This window comes from Bidens hawaiensis, unplaced genomic scaffold (assembly GCF_021521415.1).
Source record: "Bidens hawaiensis isolate Kalapana, Puna unplaced genomic scaffold, B.hawaiensis_p1.1 tig00036348_1, whole genome shotgun sequence".
Classification (NCBI taxonomy): domain Eukaryota; kingdom Viridiplantae; phylum Streptophyta; class Magnoliopsida; order Asterales; family Asteraceae; genus Bidens; species Bidens hawaiensis.
Genome location: NW_027496338.1, coordinates 150,473 through 175,044, shown reverse-complemented (window position 1 = coordinate 175,044; position 24,572 = coordinate 150,473). Strand labels below are relative to the sequence as shown.

The window sequence follows — 24,572 nt, the reverse complement described above, 5'->3', positions numbered from 1 at the left end:
GCTCTTAAACGGGTTATAACATCTCATTAAATTAAAAATTAATCTTACCAATTATTTGATATGAAAATCCTATAAAATAGGGATATACTAAAATTTAATATCTATTTATAATTAATAAACAATCATATAGTAAAAAAAATAAGCGGGTCATGGGTCACCAAATCCAGATAGCTTTTAAACGGGTTATAACATATCATTTATTTATGAAACCCTTTCATCATCAAACCCTAAGCATATTATTAACTTTCTTATAATAAAGAAAATTAAAATCCAAAAACTAAATATTAAAAAACGAAAAATGTAAAACAACCATTCTCTCGAGCCATCAGATTGCTTTATTTGTAAATGAAGGCTTCTCAAGCATTTGACCTGAATTCACGGGGTAAAGGTTTCACCAAACCCAGATAGCTCTTAAACGGCTTATAACATCTCATTATATTAATTCAACTAGTTGATATAAAAATCCTATAAAATAGGGATATACTAAAAATTAATATCCTATTTTATTAAAAAAAGATATTATTTATAATTAAGAAACAATTTTATAATAAAGAAAATAAACAGGTAATGAGTATCACCAAACCCAGATAGTTTTTAAACCGGATTATAACATATCATTTATTTGTGAAACCATTTCATCATCAAATCTCAAGTATATTAATTATTAACTTTCTTATAATAAATAAAATTAAAACCAAATATACATATATAATTATTAAAATTGAATAATGTAAAACAACCATGGGGATAAAATCTAGTTATAACATAATGAATAATAGTGTACAATAAAAACCAAATTGAAAACTTTCTATTTGTATATTTTAGCCCAAAACTAACATTTGTTACAAGTCATTAAAATTACTTTTGTTCTTTATACTTTGCACACAAAACTTATAAAAACATCTTTAAAGCTTTTACCTTTTATAATTTAGCCATCAAGCTTTTAACTTTTGTCATAACCTATTTTTTTTTACAGTATCATAATCAACTGAACAGATCCCGACCAAGTTCCCGCCACATACCCGATGCAACACGCTGGGTTAAAACAACTATATGGACAGGGTTTGGGCCCTTTCGGGTTTCCAACTAAGTAACCGACAAAGACGCTACCAGAGGTGAAAACGAGCCTAGCCAAGCCCGAGCTCGACTAGGCTCGAGCTCGGCTTGTTTAACTTACACAGAGCTCGAGCTCGGCTCGTGAGTAGATTTCAAGCTTGAGTTTGGCTCAGGCTCGGCTCGTTTACAATTTATCTATTATTTTTTATATAAATATAATTATTTTTATATATAAATTAATAGCAGGCTCGCGAGCCAGCCTGAGCTTGATAAGTAAAGCTCAGACTCGGGCTCGTTTATTAAATGAATTTACTTTTATGTTCGAGCTTGGGTTTTTAACGAGCCAATCTCAAATAGCTCGCGAATAACCAAAATGACAAATAGTGCATGATAGGGCTACAAATAAATAGTAAACTAGTATTCACTTCACACCCCTACACTTTAACGCATTTCATACACTCTCTCAACACCACTTTCTACGCTCCAGCTGCCACTCATGACGACGGCCGCCGCCGCAACTACCTTCTCCACCGTCACACCTTCCACCACCGCTTCGCCGTCGTCCAAAACCGTTCCGCAAACCCTAGGGTTTCTATCATCCAAAACCTCATTCAAATCGCTACAAACTCGCGTTATTCATTCCAATACCACGAGCCGCGGCTCGGCTCTCGGAGCTCGGATGGTGGCGGCGCCGACGATCAGCCAGCCGCCGGTGTCTCTAGATTTCGAAACCTCTGTTTTCAAAAAGGAGAAAGTCAACCTTTCCGGTCATGAAGAGGTGGTTATCAAACCCTAACTTATTGTTTTTCAACCTCGGGCTAGGCTTGTTTATTATTTATTAATTAAATTGTGTACAGTTTTAAATAGTTTTAGTTATATATTTTGAGAAAAAATTTAAACGAGCCTAAACTAGTTAATACACAGAGGTCCAAAAGAGATGGAACTTAAAAATACATATAACATATGGCTCTTTAAGGCTCGACAAGACTAAACGAGCTTTATATGAGGCTTGGGCTCGGCTTGTTTATTATGTATCAATTAAATTATATGTGTTTTATAATTACTTCTATATATTTTGAGGAAAAATCTTAAACGAGTGTAAGCTTGGATTGAGCTAGTGTAGTGCCTTAAACGAGGCAAAGCTCCGCGATGCGGTGTGAAATTGATACATAGAAGTATAAAAGAGGTAGAATTTAAAAATTAAAAATGCTCAAGGCTTGTTAAGGCATGATGAACCTAAACGAGTTTTCCATATAAGGCTTGAGCTTTATATGAGGCTTGGGCTCGACTCGTTTATTATTTAGTAGTTAAATTGTATTCGTTTTTAATTGCTTTTATTTTTTTTGAGAAAAAAACCTTGCCTATGCTCGGCTCGAGCTCATGCAGTTTCTTAAACGAGCCAAAGCTCGGCTGTGCGGTGTGAAATTGATACGTAGAGTCCAAAAGAGGTAGAATTTAAAAATACACAAGTCTTGTTAAGGCTCAATGAACCTAAACGGGCTTTCCATATAAGGCTTGAGCTCGATAACTAAACGAGCTTTATCTGAGGCTTTGGCTTGGCTCGTTTATTATTTGTTAATTACGTTATATACGTTTTTAGTTACTATTATATGTTTTGAGAAAAAATCTTAAACAAGCCAAAGCTTGGTTGTGCAATGTGAAAATGAAAGGAGTAAAACTTAAAAATACACAAGGCTCAACAAGCCTGAACGAGCTTTCGATACAAGGCTCGAATTTGGGCTTGATAATTAAACAAGCTTTATGTGAGGCTCGGGCTCGAGTTCGAAAAAGCTTGGCTTGTTTCGAGCTTTTTATCGGTTCAAGTAGCTCACTAGCTGTTCGGATTGTTTGCACATATATTCATACCTGACTTATGAGTTATGTGATTAATTCTGGTTATTATTATGCAGTACATTGTGAGAGGAGGTAGAGATTTGTTTTATTTGTTGCCTGATGCATTTAAAGGTATTAAGCAGATTGGTGTGATCGGCTGGGGTTCTCAGGTTTGTAATTTGCTTCTTTCGTTTGTTACATGTGAAGCTGATCATTACTGTTTACGGATTGTTTTGTTGGTTCTTCATTGTTATTAAATAACTATTGTTGATCTCTGTTCAGGGTCCTGCACAAGCTCAGAATTTAAGGGATTCTCTCGCAGAAGCAAAATCTGATATTGCTGTGAAGGTGTACTTTTTATCCTGAGCTTTTCTTTTGGTAATGATAATAGCATTATTTGAGCATTCTGTTGAAGAGCATATTATTATTTTTATAAACCAGATTGGCTTAAGAAAGGGTTCGAGTTCATTTGCTGAGGCGCGTGCTGCTGGTTTCAGTGAAGAAAATGGGACTCTTGGAGATATTTATGAAACTATTTCTGGTAGTGATTTGGTCATGCTCTTAATATCTGATTCAGCTCAGGTTAGTTACTTGGTTATGCATTTTTTATCTATACCAAATAGTCAATGTGGATCGTTTAACTTCTTGGCTACAAGCCCAAGTTGTTTTAAAACATTATTGGATCTGCTTATTGATCGTTTATATGTTCTTGATGTACTTTGCAGGCTGATAATTATGAGAAAATCTTCTCTCACATGAAACCAAACAGCATCCTTGGACTTTCACACGGTTTCCTTCTTGGTCACTTACAATCAATCGGTCTTGATTTCCCCAAAAATGTGAGTGTGGTTGCTGTATGTCCCAAAGGAATGGGTCCATCGGTTAGAAGGCTATATGTACAAGGAAAAGAGGTCAATGGAGCCGGGATTAATGCAAGTTTTGCTGTCCATCAGGTTGGTCAACAGACATTTAGTCGTTTGTTTATTTGCTGTCGTATTATTCATAAAATATTATTGATTATTAAATCATTTGTTGCAGGATGCTGATGGCAGAGCCACTGATGTTGCACTTGGATGGTCAGTTGCTCTTGGTTCACCTTTTACATTTGCTACTACACTAGAACAGGAATATAAAAGTGACATATTTGGAGAAAGAGGTAATGCTCAATCCTTTGTCTTCTTTTTTTCAGAGTTGGTGATTTCGATCCTTTATGAATGGGTCTATAGGTGTTGTTCAATAAAAAAATTAGCTAAAACGGTAACGTGCTCCGACCCATACTGAAAAAAAAAGAACCGCTATATATTGAATCTTGTTCTGACATGATATTTGATTTGGGTTGTTTTTTATAATTCTCATCTCAGATAGAAAAAGATAGTTAAAAGGGTTATGGATTAAAATTCTTCCAAAAGGCTTTTTTTATCCACATAGCCTCCTAAGCCTTTTGTTTTATTTAAAATTAAAGATTCCAATTGTTTCAAAACATCCCGTTTCGGCCTATATTAAATGGGTGAATTTGACATTTGATCTAAGTCGCTCATCTTGACACCTAGGCGTTTTTCCAAGATAATGAAATATCACCAATGCCTATTTTCCTATTAAAAAACAGGTATTTTACTTGGTGCTGTGCATGGTATTGTGGAGTCACTATTTAGAAGGTACACAGAACAAGGTATGCCCGAAGATTTGGCCTACAAGAACACTGTTGAATGCATAACCGGAGTAATATCAAAGACAATATCAACTAAGGTTTGGTTTATTTACTCTTAGACCCCTTGATAGTTTTGTCAAAAGAGTGTAAATTTTTTAATAAAAATCATTTTAACAGGGTATGAAGGCTGTGTATGAGTCACTCTCAGAAGAAGGCAAAAAGGAGTTTTTAACTGCATACAGTGCTTCTTATTATCCTTGCATGGAAATCTTGTATGAGTGTTATGAGGATGTGGCAAGTGGCAGTGAGATCAGGAGCGTTGTGTTGGCGGGTCGTCGTTTTTATGTAAGTTTTTTTTTTTACATTATTTAATTTATAAGTAACTTTTTTTAATATGATGCTGTCATGATTATAATACAGGAAAAAGAGGGTCTGACAGCCTTCCCAATGGGCAAAATTGATCAAACCCGCATGTGGAAAGTTGGTGAACGGGTTCGTGCTACACGACCTGCTGGTGATTTAGGCCCGCTATATCCTTTCACAGCAGGTGTCTACGTGGCACTAATGATGGCCCAGGTATGTTTTTTTCCCCTTTATAATTTGTACATAGGCTTGTAAATAAACCAAACTAACACGAACGGAGCATGGTTGTGTTTGTTCGTTTAACTTTAATCGAACATGAACAATTAAACGAGAACTGGTTTTTTGTTTTGTGTGTGTTTGTTAAGAACATTTACAAATTTGCTACGTTAGCAGTATAAACGAACGGTTTACGAGCATAAATGGACGAAGATAACTGTACATAGGTGGACAAGCATAACTGGGCTAAAACCAGTTAAAACTAATGTGAAGGTTATCGTGTTGGGCCTTAAAAGTTATTAAAACTAGAATAGACTATGGTCCGAAAAGTTTAAATGAGTATATTAACAAACATGAACTAACGAGCGGATGTCTTTGTTCATGTTCGTTTATTTATTAAATAAACAAACATAAACGGATTTCCCACCAAACGGTTCATGAATTGTTCACTAACGTTCGGTTTGTTTACATGCCAGTTGTACAACTTGAATTATTGAACGTTTCTAAATTGCGATTTTTTGTTAAACATAGATTGAGGTATTGAGGAAGAAAGGGCACTCTTATTCTGAAATCATCAATGAAAGTTTAATCGAATCTGTGGATTCATTGAACCCTTTCATGCATGCTCGAGGTGTTTCGTTCATGGTGGACAACTGTTCCACCACTGCACGATTAGGGTCAAGGAAATGGGCTCCACGGTTCGACTACAATCTGACGCAACAAGCCTTGGTTGCAGTAGACAACGGTGCCCCAGTGAACCAGGACCTTGTTAAGAACTTCTTTGAAGATCCGGTTCATGAAGCGGTCAAAGTGTGTGCGGAGTTGAGACCGACTGTTGATATCTCGGTGCCTGCAGATGCTGATTTTGTGAGACCCGAGTTGCGTCAATCTAGCAACCGATGAGGGATGAATTAAGTTATTGGCATTTTACATCTGCCATAGCGGTGTGGTGTTATGTTATGTTTTGTTTTGTTTTGACGTGTTTGTTATGGTTATGATTTTGGTGGTTTGTTGGATTTGGTAATTTTGGAATAATGGTAGTGTTATGTATGGTCTTGGTTTATGAGTTCTATGCTTTGTTACGGTTAAATATTAATTTTAAAAGTAATAAAATGGGTAGATTATATTGATAAATAAAAATAAGTAAATACAATGAAAATACTTAGATGTAAAGAATGTAACTATAGGTAGATCATGTTTTTTTCCGTGTAACATCATTGCCATATCACGTTTTGAGCTTATTGCGTGTCACGTCATAGCCATATGTCCCGCTTTTCGTACCAGCTTGATGACATGAACACCCTGAAAAAACATTGATTCGAAATTTTTGATGTGTTTCTTTGTGTGACTAAGATAAGCAAAAATGGATTATAGATGTTTTTGCTTATATGTCACTTTAGATGGGTTTAGAACGTCAACATTCAACAGTTTGTGGGGACAAAAGCCGGGCAAGCCTGATGCGCCTAGTCCGAAATCAGCGGGGCAACACTCAGACAAGTCGACTTGTTTAGTCCGAGAACTCATACATACGTTGTTTAAACTTTAAGTTGTAAGTAATAAGTTTTCAAGTTATAAGTTTATATTTTGTACTATTAAATTGAAAATTTTATTTTGTATTAAACAGTATAAAATGTTTAGATGACATTTTACCAGTTTGTGCTTTATAAGTTATCACCAGTAACTTTATCTGAGAAACGGTAACATTTTTTTGAAACTTACTTTATGATATAAGCATACAAAAAGACAATTACATTATACATTAAAAAGAATAGTTTTGATTTACGTGCCAACTAAGTTTTCCAATTCTGTTAGAATATAAACTAAATTAGTTTCGTATTAAAGACAAATTAATTCCTAGCCAGTTGAATGGACACTATGTTTACAACCCACGGGCACATGTTCAAATCTTTAGGCGACGTCTAGCCCAATTGATCGTACACTATATTTACAACATAACGGACCCGAGCTCACATTCTTTAGTCTGCATGTTTTTACCCAAACAAAACCGAACTAGCGCCTAACCCAGTTGGTCAACCTCTCTATAGGTGTGCAGGAAAGCGAAAAAACTGATCCAAACTGAAAAACTTACCAAAACAAAAACCGACAGTTTGGTTTCATTTTTTTGTAAAACCGAACTAACGGTTCGGTTTTGGGTTTGCATATAATAAAAACCGAACCGAACTGAACCAAGTTTCTAGATTTTTTTTAATATAAGTACTTTATAAGAATTTAATTAAATACGTACCTCCAATACTTTTGTCCATATATATAACAGTTTATCAGTTAACAATTAACAAAATTATTTATTCCTAAATTCATTATCTTTGACTTAAAATTTTCAAGCTTAATTGAACAAAATCAAAAAAGTGAAACTGAAAAAACCGAAACCGAACGGTCTTAAAAATTCAAAAAACCAAAGTTTTGGTTCTTGTTTGATTTTAGACCAAAACGGTAGCACTAAGCCTCCCCGCTAGAGGTGCACAAAAAACCCGGTTCCGGACCCGACCCGACCCGGCGGTTTCTACCCGGAACCGGAACCGACCCGGACTCCCGGTAACACCCGGTCAAAACCGGACCCAACCCTACCCGAAACCCAAAAAAAACCCGGTGGAACCAGTCAAATACCCGACTATACCCGGACCCGGTTTTAACTTTTGTTGACCATACCCGAAACCGGGTTCCGGTTCATGAGAATACCCGGTTTATGCACCTCTACTCCTCGCGATTACAACCCGCCTGACCCGAGTTCAAATCCTAATATTTTCAAAAAGGAAAAACACTATAAAAGTCATCGTGGACTTTAATTTAATTAGGTTTGAAGGTCTCGTCGTCATCCTCACTCTGAAACCCTCGAATTCATTCTCTGCATCCATATTTAAATCCTCCCGTTACTGTTTACAAATATTCAAACATATCCTCACAAACACTCCAATTAGCAAACAATCAACCAATCGAATTCGAAATCTGACGGTTCGAATTGGATATTCAAACACTCTAATGGCTGAACAACAGCCGCAGCCTACCGCTAATGCTTCTGAATCAAATCCTCAAACCGTTCAAGGTATCTTCAATTATTTGTATATATATAGCAAAAACTGCAGACTGGTAAGTGATGATGACGTATACTTACTGAGGTAAAAGAAAACTAGGAGTTGCTAATAATAGTAGTAATAGACTAGTGAATACTGATATAGCCATAGATGTAAAGATTATTGATTATTATTATTATTATTATTATTATTATTATTATTATTATTATTATTATTATTATTATTATTAATTTGAAAGTTTTCACGCCAAGTGTTTGATGAAATGCTTCATTCTGTTATATGATAAATTTTAGTTAACGTAAAAGCAAGGTTTAAAAGTACGGAATCGCGCCTCGAGGCGTTTTCCCACAGCCTCTCGAGGCGTAAGCCTCGAGGCGACACAAGGCGTAAGCTCGAGGCGGATTTTAAAAATGGATATAAAAATTATATATCTTATTAAAAAAAAATACTTAACATCAAACAAAGAACTTTCCAAAATAATTTCATCATCGGATTCACTAGTCATGAGAAACACACAAAGTCTAAATCATAATAAAAGACATAAGCTTGAAACTGACACCAAAAGTCAAACATTAAAACACACAAAAAAGTTAGGGTTTCCCGCCTCTTTAACGCCTCGGACGTTTTTTTCCGACTCGGCCATAAAGAGGCATACGTTTATTTCTAAACCCTGAGGCGCCGCCTTAAATTCGTTTTGCAACCGCCTCGTACCGAGGCGCCGCCTCACAGCATTTTTTTAAACCATGGGTAAAAGGAATGAGGACAAGTAGGGGTGTAAACAAGCCAAGTTCAAGCTCGGCTCGCTTTAACGAGAGCGTGAGCTTCAGCTTGGCTGGTTTTGAGCTATTTTATAAAGCTCAGGCTCAGCTTGTGACTCGTGAGATGGTTTTCAAGCTCAAGCTCAAGCTTGGTTTGTTTGCTGTTTGTTATATAATTTATATACACTTTTAGTTATTTTTATATGTTTTGAGAAAAGCTTTAACGGGCCTAAGTTTGGATGAGCTCATGCCCAGTACTTTAAATGAGTCAAAGCTCAGCTAGAGCTCAGCTTTGCAGTGTGAGATTAATACATATAAGTCCGAAGGAGTTAAAAACTTAAAACTTAAAAATACACTAGGCTCGTTAAGGCTTGACTAGCCTAAACGATTTTCCCATACATGGGTCGAGCTTGGGCTCAGGCTTGATAATTAAGTCTAATTGGGCTTTATTTCAGGCTCGGCTTGTTTCGAGCTTTTTATTGATCCGATCTCGAGTAGCTCACGAGCGACTCAGCTCGTTTACACCCCTAAACACAAGTGACATTTAGGTATACAGCAGCAGCTACACCACTGCTGCATCTGACAAAAAGGAAAATTTTCATAGTTTCCCCAAAATTTTACGCCCAAATTCATTAGCAAGTGGTTAAAAATTTCAGTTCGTTTTTCACACAGAACAGAAAGTTTTTATAATTTGACGGGCTGCTACAAGATACCTTTTTTTCTCACACTTGTGTTTATTCCAGTGATTTAAATATTAATTTGGTTAAACTCTTTTTTCCAAAATCTCAGTCAAAAATGCTAGAGTTGATGCTGTATGGCAGCAGATGAATAAAGGGATTTCCACAGATAAGCTGAATTCAATTCTTAAAAAGTCTACGACAATTAATAAAGGAAATTCATCTAAACCTTCTTCAAAACAACCTGCTCCGGTAACTCTTCTTATACATAATCTTTTAATAGAACTATTTTCAACTCAACATATTCATTTGTCCATCTTCATTAGAGCTGGATGACAGTTCTTGGACTCGGTCCGAAGACAAGCTCACCCGTCCATCCTGCACCAGTTCCAAAACCAGTGGATAAACAAGAAAGCGTCGGTGAAGATGCCTTAAAGGTTGCAGCTGCCGCCCTCTCTGCCGCCAAGGATGCTGCCAATATGGCTGCTCTTGCAGGAAGAGGAAAAGTTGAGGTATATTCATTGCTGTTTCATTCCTTCAGATAATATTTTGTTTTTTTAGTTCCTGTAATTTGGTCAAAATAGCCCTTTTTGGCTTTTCATCCAAAAGTTCTAAGTGGTTTCATTTACGTTTCAATTAAAGCCAGACTGTTAGATTTTTATGCTAAATAGAAGGGCGTTTTAGTCTTTTTACACATATGGACTATTTGTGTAATTTACTCAGTAATCTAATATTTGTAATTTACACAATTAATCACCCAAGTATCAGATTATTGAGTAAATTACACAAGTAGTTCTTGTGTGTACAATGACTAAAATTGCTCTTCCATTAAACAAACAAATTTAACACTGGCTTTAATTGAAGCGAAAATGAAACTGCTATACGCCAAATTAGAAATTTTGGATTAAAATGATTATTTGACCAAAACTACAGTGACTAACGGCCTACTTTACTGTATTTATTAACATTTTTGACTTTTGATTTTGCAGGTGAGAGAAGTGAGAGACTTTGCAGGTGAATCCATTGAAGTTAAAAAGTTAGTTGATGCCAACATGGCAGAATCGTTAGAAAAAGAAAAGGCTGGCAACTCTTCTGCAGTTGATGCAATTCTTGAACAGATTAAAAAGAAACCAAAACTAAGTGTTCTTGATAAGACTAAAAAAGACTGGGGCGAGTTTAAGGAAGAAAACCGCTTGGATGAAGAACTTGAAACTTATAAGAAAAGTGGAAACAAATATCTAGATAAAGTTTCGTTCTTGGAGCGTGCAGATTATCGTCAGTTTGAAAGGGAACGAGATGCGCGTTTGGCGGTGCAAGCTAAGAGGAAATCCGATATGCGAGAAGATGATGAATAAATATCAGGTAAGTGTCACCTCTTTGTATAACTGCATATTATTTATTTTGCATTTGGGACTATAATATGCTTTGTTGTTTCATTATTTGTTTCAACAGAGATTGTAACTGAACAGATTTTGTTTTTTTGATTAGTTATTTAATCATGAACCAATATGTAATCCAAATATGAAACTTTCAATGGCTTTTGTGAAACTGTTTAAATCGGTCATCAGTTTGGGTTTGTTATCGCCAAATTTTCGGTGGGTTGGCATATATGTTCAAACCGACAGCCGGTTTGGTTTACAGTTGAGAAAGAAAAAACATTTTTCCAACTTTAAACATAACAAAACCTAAAAACCTGGCCCATTAAACAAATATTTGGGCTTTATTATTATTTTGACACTTGAACAAAATCTACATCTACTTAACAAGGCCCAAACCAATGATCCCCCATGAAGTATTAGGCCAAGACCTCTCTTTAGCTTTACTCAACAAGACTCTAGACCAAGCAACCCACCCTTCCCATGACACCCTTTTGTCCCATGCACACCCCCACTCCAGCAACAGGCTCAAACCATCTTCAGCCTCGGTTTGCGCCTCCTCGAACCGCCCTCGGCTCATATAAAACTGGCTCAACAACAAATGTGGTTCGCCCACAAATGGGTTCATTTCAATAGACTTCACCAACAACTCTTCACCCTTCTCCTTGTTTGACTTATGGTCATACACAGCTTCCCAGTACAAGTCTCTAGCCATGATCTGGTCACTCGGGTCAAGAATCTTGGTGCACCGGTCAAATACAGGCGGGATCACAAGCTCGAGCTCTTCAAACCCGTTTTCATGGCGGTCTGATCGTTGCTCTTGCTTCAAGATCTCTTCTTCTCGCACCAGCAAAGTGTAAATAGCCGCCATTTTCGATATCATGTTCATCCACAGTCCTGGCTTCCCGTTCCCGGGCCATAAAACGTCAAAGTTGTTCTCAGAGAACTCAAGGCGGCCGTTGGTGTTACCGTGCAACTCATCTTGATAGCCATAATACTGGTCTGCATAGTCAATTATGGAGATGAGTAGAAAAACTGCTAGCACCCTTCTCGGAATGACCATCGGTTCACCAGTTCTAATATGGTTAACCTTAATTCCAGCGGCCGGAGCGACTTCCTGAAGCTTCTTCCGCCAGCTTTCGTCTTTTCTCGCGTTCAAATAACATTCAGAAGCTTGAAGGTGGTCCCGAAGCTCGGAATCAGTGTAATGATGCATAAAGTCATCGTGGATGAGAGTTTGGCGAGGCACTATGCAGAACAAGTGGATTAGTTCCTCAGCTACGGGTCCCACATGGTTTCGAACAGTTTCCCGGTCAGTCAACGGGTCAAAGATAGCCATATCATGATAAGAGTTGGAGTAAACAGAATGCAAAAGACCGAAAAGACAAATGGGATCAGATGCCTTCCAGAGCTTGAGGACGCGGTAGACTTGGTATAAATGGTCAGAAAAGGTGCCCAGCCGGTGCCAGAACTCGCTTGCACCGGCTGAGCGGATGATGGTCAAGAGGGTTGGGAGGTTTTTGTCGATTGACTCAACGTCTTCCCGCAGGAAAGGGCGGGCTGATTCGATGAGGCCTTGTAGGTTTTCATTGTATGAAGTTGGCATGTTTGTGATGATTTGCAAGTTTTGGAATAGAAGATGTGAATGTGAGATGAGTTCATATATAATTATGATATTTTGTCACATAAGTGTCATCAAATATTTGTTTTTTAGACAATTGTATTTGGATTTTACTTCAAAGAGCATCCTAAACGTGGATCAGGTGGTATCACACAAATATTCAAAGGAGACAAATAATAACTCGTATATTATTTTAATATTTTTAATGGGTGTTTGAAATTGTACCGTTGTGACAAAAATGAGTGTTTTTAAATGATGTTGAACCTGATATGACAGCTGACATGACATGACGGTTTGTGAGGATTGAAAATACCTGTTTAGCAGTTGTAACCAATTTTGTCCACGTGTCAATCACTAAAAGGAACGATCTAAGAAGGTGTCTGCATGTCAACCGATAAGAGATCAATCCAAGTGATGATCCTGAGAACCAATCAGAAGCTCATCTTCAATCTCTCACTCTTACTCTTACTCTACTGATTCTCACGTTGAAGGGTGGTCGTAGAGATAACATTATTTTTATGACGAGAGTAATGGCATATAGGTTTGCATGTCATAGCTTGATCCTCATTAATATTATGACGAGAGTAACATTATTTTGTAAACTTTGTGCATGTATTGACTTTGAATATAGCCATCTTAGTATCGAAAGATGTTGATTATGAGGAAGTCATACTCTTCCCCTCGTGAAAATCTGATTAGGGGTGGTAATTTCTGACACGATGAAAAACTCCATCCGAATACGATACTAGAACAGTCGGGTTTAAGTTTAGCACGCATAAAGTGTTTAAAAATTAAAATTACTTTATTGAGACGATTTTTGTTTTCTTGGTTTCCCGGTTATACCATTTGAGCCTTGTAGAAGCTGTAGAGTTCTTGGGCTGGTGAGTTAAAGAGTTATGGCTATTGCCTTTGACCTTTTGGTCGTTTAATAACATCAATAAAGTGATCCAATTACAATAGAGAGGCAGGTAAGCGGGCAATAAGCTGCTGCCTTTGATTGGATTTAGTTTCCTGGATTAACCATTTCATGAACTTATTTTACATGCATCCTTTGTGTCTCGTACTATCGTTCTACATAACAAACGTCAATATGATCGCCGCAACGCCCAAGGCCGTATAAGCAACATATTTTGGCCTTACCATTATTTTGACACAAATAGAACAAAATCTACTTAACAATAGAGGTGTACAAATCGGGGTTTTCAAATACCCGGTTCCGGGTGTGGAACCGGGTTCGGGTATGACCGGGTATTGGCAATACCCGGGTCGGATTCGGGTTCTGGTCCGGGTCCGGGTATTGCCTCTAAAAACCATACCCTGTGTATCGGGTTCGGGTCGGGTATAGAACCAGGTATTCTAAACCGGGTATTTGAATACCCAATTTCCGGGTAGTGAAAAATCCTATTTTCGGGTTTTTTTCGGGCTTTTTTTCATGTATAGATTGGATTTTTAAGGGGTTTCATTTTTTAGGGGTACTTTTCGGGCATTTTCAGGTATTTTTCGGGTAATTTCGGGTATAGGCCGGGTATTTGAAAAACCCGGTTTCGGGTATTAGAAAAACCTAGGTACAAATCAGGTCCGATTCGGGCACGGCTTTTGAAATGCATACCCTATCTGTATCCTACAGGTAGGGTCGAGTACGGGTTCGTGTATTAAAAACTCGGGCATAAAAAAGGAACCGGTTCCGGGTTTTTTTTCCATGTCCGGTTTGGGTTTTCTATGCACCTAAAGACCCAAACATTAAAACATATAATAAATGAAATTTAAACATAACAAACCCTAAAAACCTGGCCCATTAAACAACATATTTGGGCTTTATTATTATTTTTACACCAACAAAAGCTACCTAACAAGGCCCAAACCAATGATCCCCCATGAAGTATTAGGCCAAGACCTCTCTTTTGCTTTTACTCAACAAGACTCTAGACCAAGCAACCCACCCTTCCCATGACACCCTTTTGTCCCATGCACACCCCCACTCCAGCAACAGGCTCAAACCATCTTCAGCCTCGGTTTGCGCCTCCTCGAACCGCCCTCGGCTCATATAAAACTGGCTCAACAAAACATGAGGCTCACCCACTAATGGGTTCATCTCAACACACTTAACCAACAACTCTTCACCCTTGTCTTTGTTCACCTTTTGGTCATAAACAGCCTCCCAATACAAGTCTCTAGCCATGATCTGATCACTCGGGTCAAGAATCTTCGTACACCCATCGAAAACCCGTGGGACCACGAGCTCCACCTCTTCAAATCCGCGGTCAGATGGGTTTTCTCGCATTAAAATCTCCTCGTCCCGAACCAACAAAGTATAAATACCCGCCATTTTCGATATCAAATTCATCCACAACCCCGGCTTCCCATTACCCGGCCATAACACGTCGTAGTTCGTGTTTCCCGTGAACTCAAGCCGCCCGTCCACGTTACCATGCAACTCGTCTTGATAACCATACTGGTCAACAAAGTCTGCTATTGTCACGAGGACGAAAACCGCGACTACTCTTCTTGGTATAACCACCCGTTCGCCGGTTCTAATGTGTTTAACCTCAACACCATTCACCGGAACAACTTCCCGAAGCTTACTCCTCCATATTTCATCTTTTGTGCTCACACCGGCTTTTAAACACTCTTCTGAGGCTTGAAGGTGGTCCCTAAGCTCGGAATCAGTGTAAAGAAACACAAGATCATCGTGGATGAGCGTGTGACGAGGTACAATGCAAAACAAGTGGATTAACTCCTCGGCTACGTGCCCAACATGTTCTCGAACAATATCTCGGTCTTTTAATGGGTCGAAGATCGCAAGGCCGTGGTAGGAGTTGGAGTAAACCGAATGGAAGAGACCGAAGAGACATATAGGGTTGGGCGCCTTCCAGAGCTTGAGGATGCGACATGGTATAAATGGTCTGAAAAGGTGCCCAGCCTGTGCCAGCATTCGCCAGCACCGGCTGAGCAGATGATGGTTAAAAGGGTTGGGAGGTTTTTGTCGATTGACTCGACGTCTTCACGGAGGAACGGGCTGGCTGATTCAATGAGGTCTTGTAGGTTTTTGTTGTTGGCTTGAGAGTTAGATGAAGTTGGCATGTTTATGTTTATGATAAGAATGGAATTGAAGATGTGCATATGAATATGGATAGTATAGATGAGTACATGCATTTATATATATATATATATATATATAAGTTAGTGTTGCATACGTGTGTTAGCAAATGTTTGTTGTTTGGACAAATGTTTTGTGAAGTCACAAGACTCAATTTGGATTTTTGTTCTAGCATAAAAGAACAAAAACTCTTGTATGGTACATGCATGAATGTGTGATAAAGTTAATATAATATAACGGGCTGTTTCCGAGAACCATTTAAAATTTCGGGGATTGGAACGAACATAAAAAAAGGACTTAACTGCATGGCTGGTCCTTATAGTTATAAACTTATTACTAAGCCATATGTATGAATTTTATAAAACGGTGGTCCTTACCCGCTAATGTAACACTCCGAAAACTTCCGTGGCATTTTTGCCTACTTTCAAAGTTGAAGGACCATTTGGTCATTTTTCCAAACTTTACAAGTTTCGATCTGTATTTCTCCAAAAGTTGGAATGAGACGAACCTTCTCATTATTAGATGGTATGCATAATACCAAACCCAGACCTGAAGTTTTCCGTTTGAGTCACACACCGCATTTTTGAGACGGGCCGACCGTTGTATGGTACATGCATGAATGTCTGACTTTTCCATTTTTTGAGTTTTCTGCGAAAAAACGTTTTTTCGACAACCTACAACTAACGCCGTTAACATTTTATTAGTCACTAACCGCTGAGAACAAATATGATAAAAGGTGAGATCGTTCTCACTTATAAGCCAATTCGTTAATTGAAACCAGCAACGACCAAAAAATAATAATTAGATTCATAAAAACCAATAACATCTTCAATTCAAATGAAGAATAATTAGCGTTTTTCGTTTGCTCACCAGAAGCGATGCATCGACATATTGATGGTCGTCAAACACCCAAATCCACAACAAAATATAAGTATAAACAACAAACCAAAAGATCGACATCCGACCCTTAAAACACTTGCTATACATCGCGTATTAAAATTTAAAAACCATGTAAAACTCAATTAACCCGCGAGCTATTAAGCCTTCCCCACCATTTCTTTTTACCTTTGTCACCGTCACCCTCTTCATGTCCAAGTTTGTTCAAAATTACCTTTGTCTCCCTCAACCGCGCAGTATAATCCTTCTTCCACCCTTCAAACATTTGCTTCAACCGCCTCAGTTCATGATCCGGGTTCAAATTAGCCTCGACTTGGCCAGACTTCACTTCCACCAAAAACTTTGCGTCATCACCAAACACTTTTGACTTCTTTGTTCAAACTCTTCAGCTAACCGACTAATCACACTCAAACCAGCACTCATCGGTCTCGCATTTTCATGCCCGTTTCTTTTTCCACCGCCGTTTGTTGCAGAAGCATCCCAGTCAGGGGCAGTTTCGTCATTTGCCGTGTTGATTGATGCATCTGAGTTTCTTTCTGAATCATCATATGAAAGACTCTTTTTGGCTATTGAAAGACTGGATTGTAACGAACGCATTTGTTTTTGCCATACTTCTTCCATTGACTTCATTTTGAGCTCGTATTCGGACCAACGATTTTCATATTGTTGAAGACGTTGATGGAGAATATCATTTTCTTCTTCTTTTTCTCTTAAACCAGCTTCGGCTTTTAGGATTCTTCTTTGTAGTTCAGCAAGATATGATGATTTTACCATCACTTCATCCGACACGTTACCCTGTTTGTATAAAAAAATTTAAACAATTACAAAGTTGTGTGTATTGAAAAGTAAATACTATCAATCTGTTTTATCATATGCCAGACTAATTAACATTAACTGTTTGTTATTTAGCACCATAATATAATTGGTAAAAATAAAATAAAAATTACAGTATCTGAAATTACCTTTCCAGAACCAAATTGAAGTAAAGCAATGTCGCCTGAGCATCTTCTAACCAGCCAGCCACGAATAACTGAAAAGACGTTTTTAATAAGATACAATGAAGACACAAAAATGATTATTTAAGTTTCTCATAAAATAGTACCAGCTTGTAACGTAATTGTTGCGCCATGAACATCTTCAAATCTTTTCTTGCTTATTTTCGCTTTAATATTTTTTTGTATAAGTACAGCCGCCCTGTGTCTATGTAGCAATATTGCAAACTCCTTTCTAGTTTTTTGACCACGAGCAACTGTAGAAGAATATTATAATTAGTAAAATCTCCATATCTTCACATTTTCACATAAAACATATTAAATTAACTTACATGCTTGAAGGGTGATAATTCCTCTTTTAAGCTCCTTCATGTATTGACGAGCTTTGTGGCCTCTAAAGCAGCTTTGAACACGTAGTATACCATTAAGTGTTCTGTTTCGTGTATCCTCAAGTTTACCGATCTGAAACATATTTACAAAAAGTTAACGGGTTTGTAGTTTAATAATTTAAAAGTTATTATTTTTTTTATCTAACCTGTCCGGTACGAAAGAACAACTTTGTGTAACCAATTTGATACATTTCAGGAAGAATATCAAACTGGTGAAGAATGGCAACTGATACGCTTAGTGGATCTTGCATTGCAACATGTTCTAGCAGAAGAAAGCCATACCTAATGCAAGAAAGACGGTGGTGTGTAAATAAATAATATCTTTTAACTAATTTTAAGTTGATAATAAAAAGAGAGGGATTGGAAGAAAGAGAAATCAAAATATCAAACGTTTTAATATTCATGGCATTTATACCCTTCCCTTAAAACTTGCACTAATATGAGAATATGAAGTGTACGGAGAAGGAGAAGGCTATAATGGTCATGATATTATTCGAGCTTTCAAGGGGTATATATGTAATTGCCCCTAAAAATAATATACCTTCTTGCAAATTTCTGGTGGGACATTCTCGTTGGAAATCCAGATCTTGAAATTCTAACAACTTCCAAAACACCACAACATCTCAGCTGTTGTAACACAAGTCCTTGTTGGTAAATACCAGGAGACTGTGAATTATTAGGTTTAATGCAACGTATGAAATGAGGTGTCGTGCTTTCCAACCGTTGCATTAATTGGAACAGTTGGCCCTGATTAAAAAGATATAAAACAAATTAACCTTAAAAGATGTTACAAATAATAATGTATGACCTTTAAAGTGACCATACATCCATACCTTAAACTTTGTTACAACACTAAGCTTCTGAGAATCTGCTCCACCTGATTTATGTAGCGGTCCAGGAACGGGTTTTTCTGATGAAGGCAAATTTGATGCAAAAACTTGTGGGAGTTCACATGTGCAAGAGGATAAAAGTTGAATGGAATCCAAATGTAATAAATCACGGTTTTTCTCCAGAAATCCACTTGTATCATAAATAACCTGAGAGAGAACCGACTTATATTACTAACTTTTAACACCAAATAATATAATCATTGTATTAAAGAAAGATGTGTGTATGCGTGCGTGCTTACTTCTCCTGCATAATGATGAACTGTAAACGCTTTTCCTCGTTCTCCTCTAAAACAAGAATTGGTTTTTAAATGTTGTTTTAGCTTGGTTGCAAACGTCATATCCGTGCCATTTGGGAATGTAGATTCTTCATCTAACAAAGTCAGTAGACCCAATGGTTTCTGTAAAAAAAAAAGGTAAAAGATTTGAGGATTTTTACTTTTAAAAACAAAAAATAACAATAAACACATTTAAAATATGTTATGGGATAAGCAGGAAACCTTTTCAAAAAGATTAAGACAATCTTGATTGTCTTCAAACTCCACTTTAGCCCAATCAATGCCATCTTGAATGTATTCCTAAGACACCCAATTTATTTAACGTAAAAAAAAAACTGTTAATTCCCACACAAACAAAATAATAATCAGTTAATCATCACTCTTAAAGTTTACTAGTCAAAAGGATTACCTTCTGTTCTAACTTGAATAAATGACGATTGAAATGTTGCTGCAGTCGCTCATTTGCATAATTAATGCAAAACTGCTCAAAACTATTAACATCAAATGATTCGAAACCGTAAATATCAAGAATGCTAATAGATCTTCCTGTTCGACGTTTGCCTACAGCAAGTGATTTGTTGATTTGTTCCACCAACCAATCAAACAAACAAGAATATATTGATTTTGCCAAAGCATCTCTTGTGTCAATTGCCAGAAATAATTATGGTTTAAATAAATTACAATAAAGTTAACCCCATAAACTGTTTGTAATAAATTAATGATTAATTATTTACTTACCTGAGCTAGTGTTAGCTTTTGAACAATGATATCATTATTAACTTTCATTTTCCGGGTAGATAAAGCAAGCTTTAGATCATCAGCCTCACAACCGATTAACTTAGCCACATTCAGCAGAGCTGTTATTGACATTATTATAGTAAACTTGACAAAAATGCATGATTAATTGAATGCATATATAATAAACAATTAAAATTTACCTTCATCAATAACAGGTTCAACATGGTTTTCATTATCAACTATAGAGAATGTCACATTTCCAAGCCACAATACTGCTGTAAGCATTGCAAAAGCATTTTCTTGATTCTCTTTGCTAACATGAACAGTATCCAGTGCTTCCTGAAAAAAAGATAGAAACTTTAAAACAATCAATCAATCAATCAATTATGCCCAGTAAAATCCCACCGACAGCAAAGCTATAAGTAGGGTCTGGGGAGGGTGGGATGTAGGCACACCGTACCTCTATCCAAAGGAATAAAGAGGTGGCTTCCAGAGAGACCCTCGGCTCTAAATACATGTGTATGAAGTAAAATAAAGGAAATCAAAGTTTAACAGTTATATAAAAACTACTACTAATTATAATAATATTAATAATAAGATCACAGTTTAACAGCTATATAAAAGCTAATAATAATTATAATAATAATAATAATAATATATGTAAGGGAAATACCATTATGGTATGTGACCTAAATAAGTTAAGTCTAAGCCCTAAGGTATTCAATTCTCTCTAAAAATCCTTAACTTTAATTCTACTTCTCCACGAATTCCTATCCTCAACCATGTCCTCGGAGAGGTTTAGCTCTATCAAATCATGCCTAATCCTCTCATCCCAAGTCAATTTCGGTCGTCCTCTACCCCTCCTCCCCTCTATAGTAATGTTTTCAACGGATCTAACAGGATTCGTCGTCTGTCTTCTCTTTACATGTCCAAACCATCTCAATCTCCACTCTCTTATCTTGTCTGCTATGTTCGCCACCCCTAATCTCTCGCGAAACACAACGTTTCTTATTCGGTCTAGCCTTGTGTGCCCACACATCCAACGTAGCATTCTCATTTCTGCTACCTCCATCTTCCGCACTTGTGCCTTCTTGATGGCCCAACAATCTGTTCCATATAGCATTGCAGGTCTAACTGCCACCCTATAGAATTTTCCCTTTAGTTTAGTCGGAAAACTCTTGTCGCACAATATACCTGTGGCTGCTTTCCATCTACACCATCCTATCTGAACTCGGTGGGTCACATCACTGTCTAATTCTCCATCGTTCTTTACAAATATCAACAAATCTTTTATAAAACAAAAGTGAAATGACAGATGCAGTACCACTACAACACGAAATTCTTCGGCATCATCCACCCCATTAATTGAATAACAGGTACTTTGCTGCAAATATTTGTACTCATTCGCACTCTTCAAGTTTAATTTCTCTGTAACATAGTAAACAGAAAGATAAATGGTGATAAATACTCAATATTATTTAAAATTTAAGAGATTCAGAAATTAATACCCCTAAGAGAAGGTGGAGCTCCCGCACAAAGCTGGTAAAATGAATGATATGATCGTTCTCCCTCTGTGCATTGAACAACTCTTGACTTTTCAAGCAAAACTGTAAATTATTGAAAATAGCAGGACACCCATGTCAACAAAATAATAATATAATTTTTATTCGAAAATTTGAAAAGAATGTGACATTGATCTTACAAGTCTGGATCTTGGCACCAAATATTTTTCCAGTTTCACTGAAGTGAATTTCGATCAACTTTCCCTGATATTCATGTGCTATCGTTAGAATTAGAGCCAACGTAGAAACTTTAAAGCCAACATGAAGAGAAGGAACTTACAAAACGACTCGAATTGTTATTTCTTGATGTTTTTGCATTACCAAAAGCCTCTAAAATCGGATTGGTTTTCAGTATTTCATATTCTATTCCACTTCCACCTCCCAGAGCAGCCAAATATTGCATTGCTATCTTTGCCGTTTCAGTTTTGCCAGCTCCACTTTCACCACTAGACAATTTAATATATAACATGAGTGCATTATATTCGTATGTAGTAGAGAACATATAAGCATTCCTATAAAGATTCTTGAACTAACCTTATCACAATAGATTGATTTACTTCATCTGCAAGACAAAACAAAAGAGCAAGAATTACATAATCAGATGACCAAAGTGACAAAAGAAGCTTCATAAAAGTGTAAAAGGGAAACATTTTAAAAAAACCTCTAATCATTTCCCGGATAGCTGTATCAGCAATAGGCTTCACTCCCGTATAATGGGATTTTCTTGAAGGGATTGATGGCAACCAAAACCGGTCCTGCTTTGGACTATTAACAGAGAATGAGGCGAACACAACATTAATAAAGATAACAAGTTTTGGAGTGTATGGAAAAACTTTATAATATTGGTTGACACTTACATAGATCATGTCTCTATCATATCTGTATTGAAGATTGTACAAGACTGATGGTTCGTTTAGATAACTTAGTTGCATAAGATCATCTACTCCATCAAGGATTTCTGGGTTTGCAGGTAATAGGCTATCAGAACTCACCTTTAATACCTAAAATGAGAAGTCAAATTAACAGTTGTGATTATCTGAAACACCAGTAAGAATAAGTAACAAAAAATTAGTTAGCTTACTTTTTCTTCAGAGAATGATATGAGTGACTCGGATCCTGAAATAGATATAATCTTGGCCAGCTCCCAGTTCCCATCAGATGTTTGGAACCATGATTGAAGCTTCTGAATCATCGAGATGAGTAATATTAGATGCGTGACAATATGACATATGTATATAAGTTAACCTCAAAAGCCAACAATACGATAAACTTGTACTAATATTAATTTGCATATAGATTAAAGTAACCTTTCAACACATCGAGTTAATGAAATTACAGTCTTATGTTGTCCTATGAATAAGGTAGATCATTGAAATCATGAAATGCAATCAGTTTATATATTCATTGACTATCTAGAAAACTGAGGCTTTTCTCACTGTGTAAGATTTGATATTTTTTAGTTTACTGTAAGTAAAGTAGATGCTAGTGTTTCCAGTCTGGTTGAATGAAAGAAAACATTAACTTGCAAATAATATTACAACAGATATAATCCACTACGGCACTACATAGCTTTTTCATACATTGTGTTACAAGATATGCATTCATCAAGTAGTACTGAATCTTGCTGACTTCCACCTTGATTTCCCATATGGGTTTTTTTGAGTGATCAAATATTACAGCAAACGTTAAACACAAACATTGTTATCTTGACAATGCATTACCTTGCTTAATGTCAACCAACCAATTAATCATTTGTTTGGCTTTTGAATCATTCCTCGTTTCTTGTCATGCATAGATATTTGGAAATAGATTTGAAGAGGTATCTATATAACGATAATTTATGAAGACTCTTATCACTAATGTGCCTCTTAAACTTCCTTAAAGCAAAGGTTGCTAAACAACTTGCAACAACTAACTCAAAGGAAACATATATGCTAGCAAAAAAATAGGAAAGCTGATTTATCAATTTTACACTTTAACTTATGTGTGGCACAACTTTGCCCACAAGCCAATGTTTATTCTAAAAGAATCAAGAAAAAACAGCCCGCGTAGATCAATCTATCACACACAGCACACTTTCAGTTCGCAACAAATTTTTGCCAGCTTACAAACTAACTGATAGAACTTTACACTTTTACAGGCATACACATAGAAACAAACAGAAACAAAATCATCTCATTCTTACTTTTCTTCGATACACAGAAACAATCTCATTTGTCATCATCTTGATTTCATCATTTCCATCTCCAACAATCAAACCACTCATCATTATGTGAGATTTGAGTGACTGTTCATTATGCTTTCAAAATTTTCTATAGAAACCCACATAAGGTTCCTCATGTATGTGCAAAACAGTTTTCAAATATAGGCTTCAAATTGATATGTGTGTGGGTGTGTGTGAAGATAGTAGATGTGGATATGTTGTATGCATGAACAGTTTAAGCAGATGAAAAGCCAGAAACAAGAAAATAGCAATGCATGCTTCAATGGATCTATTTTTTTTCAAGATTACATTATTACAAATTCTTGGATTGACTGTTTGATACGATCAACTGAACATATGTATCAATAATGAAAACTTTCCTATCAAATCATGTTTCAGAGATGAAGTCAGACAGAAAAAACAAATACAAGATTAAACAAGATCATTTTTGCAATATATATCAAGAACTTGGATACCAGATTTACCTTTTTAGCCACATAAGAAGCAGTATCCCCCCATCTCTTGTTACCCCAAGACCTCAAAACCGGGGCGGAAAGCATGTTACTATTGAAATGTTTAAGTACATACTGAACGCATGGATTTGCGTGGATTTATAAATATTTGATTGTACGGGAATAGTAAGGAATGGGTACAGTACTGGGTTAACAGTGGCCCCAGATGTCCCTAGCAGTGTTTCTGGGTTAACTTTGCCCCCGGAATGAGTACAGTACTGGGTTAACCGTGTCCCCAGACAGAGGTTTCGCTTGTGGGCTCAGCATAATTACATAGTGTTTCTGGGTTAACTTTGCCCCCGGAATGAGTACAGTACTGGGTTAACCGTGTCCCCAGATGTCCCTAGAAGTGTTTCTGGGTTAACGTTGCCCCCGGAATGGATACAGTACTGGGTTAACAGTGTCCCCAGATAATATTA

General features: G+C 36.8%; 4 protein-coding genes and 1 pseudogene across 4 annotated transcripts; 2 read left to right on the top strand and 3 right to left on the bottom strand.

Annotated features, from left to right (window-relative positions):
* Positions 1 to 1,528: 1,528 nt before the first annotated feature.
* Positions 1,529 to 6,082, top strand: LOC143588367 (ketol-acid reductoisomerase, chloroplastic-like). The gene is made up of 10 exons (XM_077069388.1): positions 1,529 to 1,834; positions 2,967 to 3,059; positions 3,172 to 3,237; positions 3,331 to 3,471; positions 3,615 to 3,842; positions 3,928 to 4,045; positions 4,496 to 4,635; positions 4,715 to 4,882; positions 4,958 to 5,113; positions 5,648 to 6,082. Exons 1-10 carry the CDS (start codon positions 1,553 to 1,555, stop codon positions 6,017 to 6,019), a joined length of 1,764 nt encoding a protein of 587 aa, XP_076925503.1. The 5' UTR covers positions 1,529 to 1,552; the 3' UTR covers positions 6,020 to 6,082.
* Positions 6,083 to 8,113: 2,031 nt separating this feature from the next.
* On the top strand, positions 8,114 to 11,089 carry LOC143588384 (uncharacterized). Its single transcript, XM_077069399.1, has 4 exons — positions 8,114 to 8,177; positions 9,714 to 9,853; positions 9,928 to 10,113; positions 10,591 to 11,089. Exons 1-4 carry the CDS (start codon positions 8,114 to 8,116, stop codon positions 10,954 to 10,956), a joined length of 756 nt encoding a protein of 251 aa, XP_076925514.1. The 3' UTR covers positions 10,957 to 11,089.
* Positions 11,090 to 11,355: 266 nt separating this feature from the next.
* LOC143588371 (uncharacterized) lies at positions 11,356 to 12,745 on the bottom strand. Its single transcript, XM_077069391.1, has one exon. The coding sequence runs from the start codon at positions 12,581 to 12,583 to the stop codon at positions 11,357 to 11,359; it is 1,227 nt and encodes a 408-aa protein (XP_076925506.1). The 5' UTR covers positions 12,584 to 12,745; the 3' UTR covers position 11,356.
* Positions 12,746 to 14,440: 1,695 nt separating this feature from the next.
* LOC143588383 (uncharacterized) lies at positions 14,441 to 15,679 on the bottom strand (annotated as a pseudogene).
* An 843-nt stretch (positions 15,680 to 16,522) lies between these two features.
* On the bottom strand, positions 16,523 to 24,201 carry LOC143588382 (myosin-1-like). Its single transcript, XM_077069398.1, is given in 23 exon segments — positions 16,523 to 16,953; positions 16,956 to 17,387; positions 17,555 to 17,622; positions 17,695 to 17,841; positions 17,917 to 18,046; positions 18,120 to 18,255; positions 18,515 to 18,720; positions 18,807 to 19,010; positions 19,103 to 19,261; positions 19,361 to 19,438; positions 19,548 to 19,791; positions 19,878 to 19,995; positions 20,077 to 20,215; positions 21,201 to 21,304; positions 21,385 to 21,483; positions 21,579 to 21,642; positions 21,719 to 21,884; positions 21,973 to 22,000; positions 22,100 to 22,137; positions 22,139 to 22,203; positions 22,296 to 22,439; positions 22,520 to 22,621; positions 24,127 to 24,201. Coding segments are annotated over 23 exon segments (3,186 nt in total). The 3' UTR covers positions 16,523 to 16,713.
* Between the last annotated feature and the right edge of the window lie 371 nt (positions 24,202 to 24,572).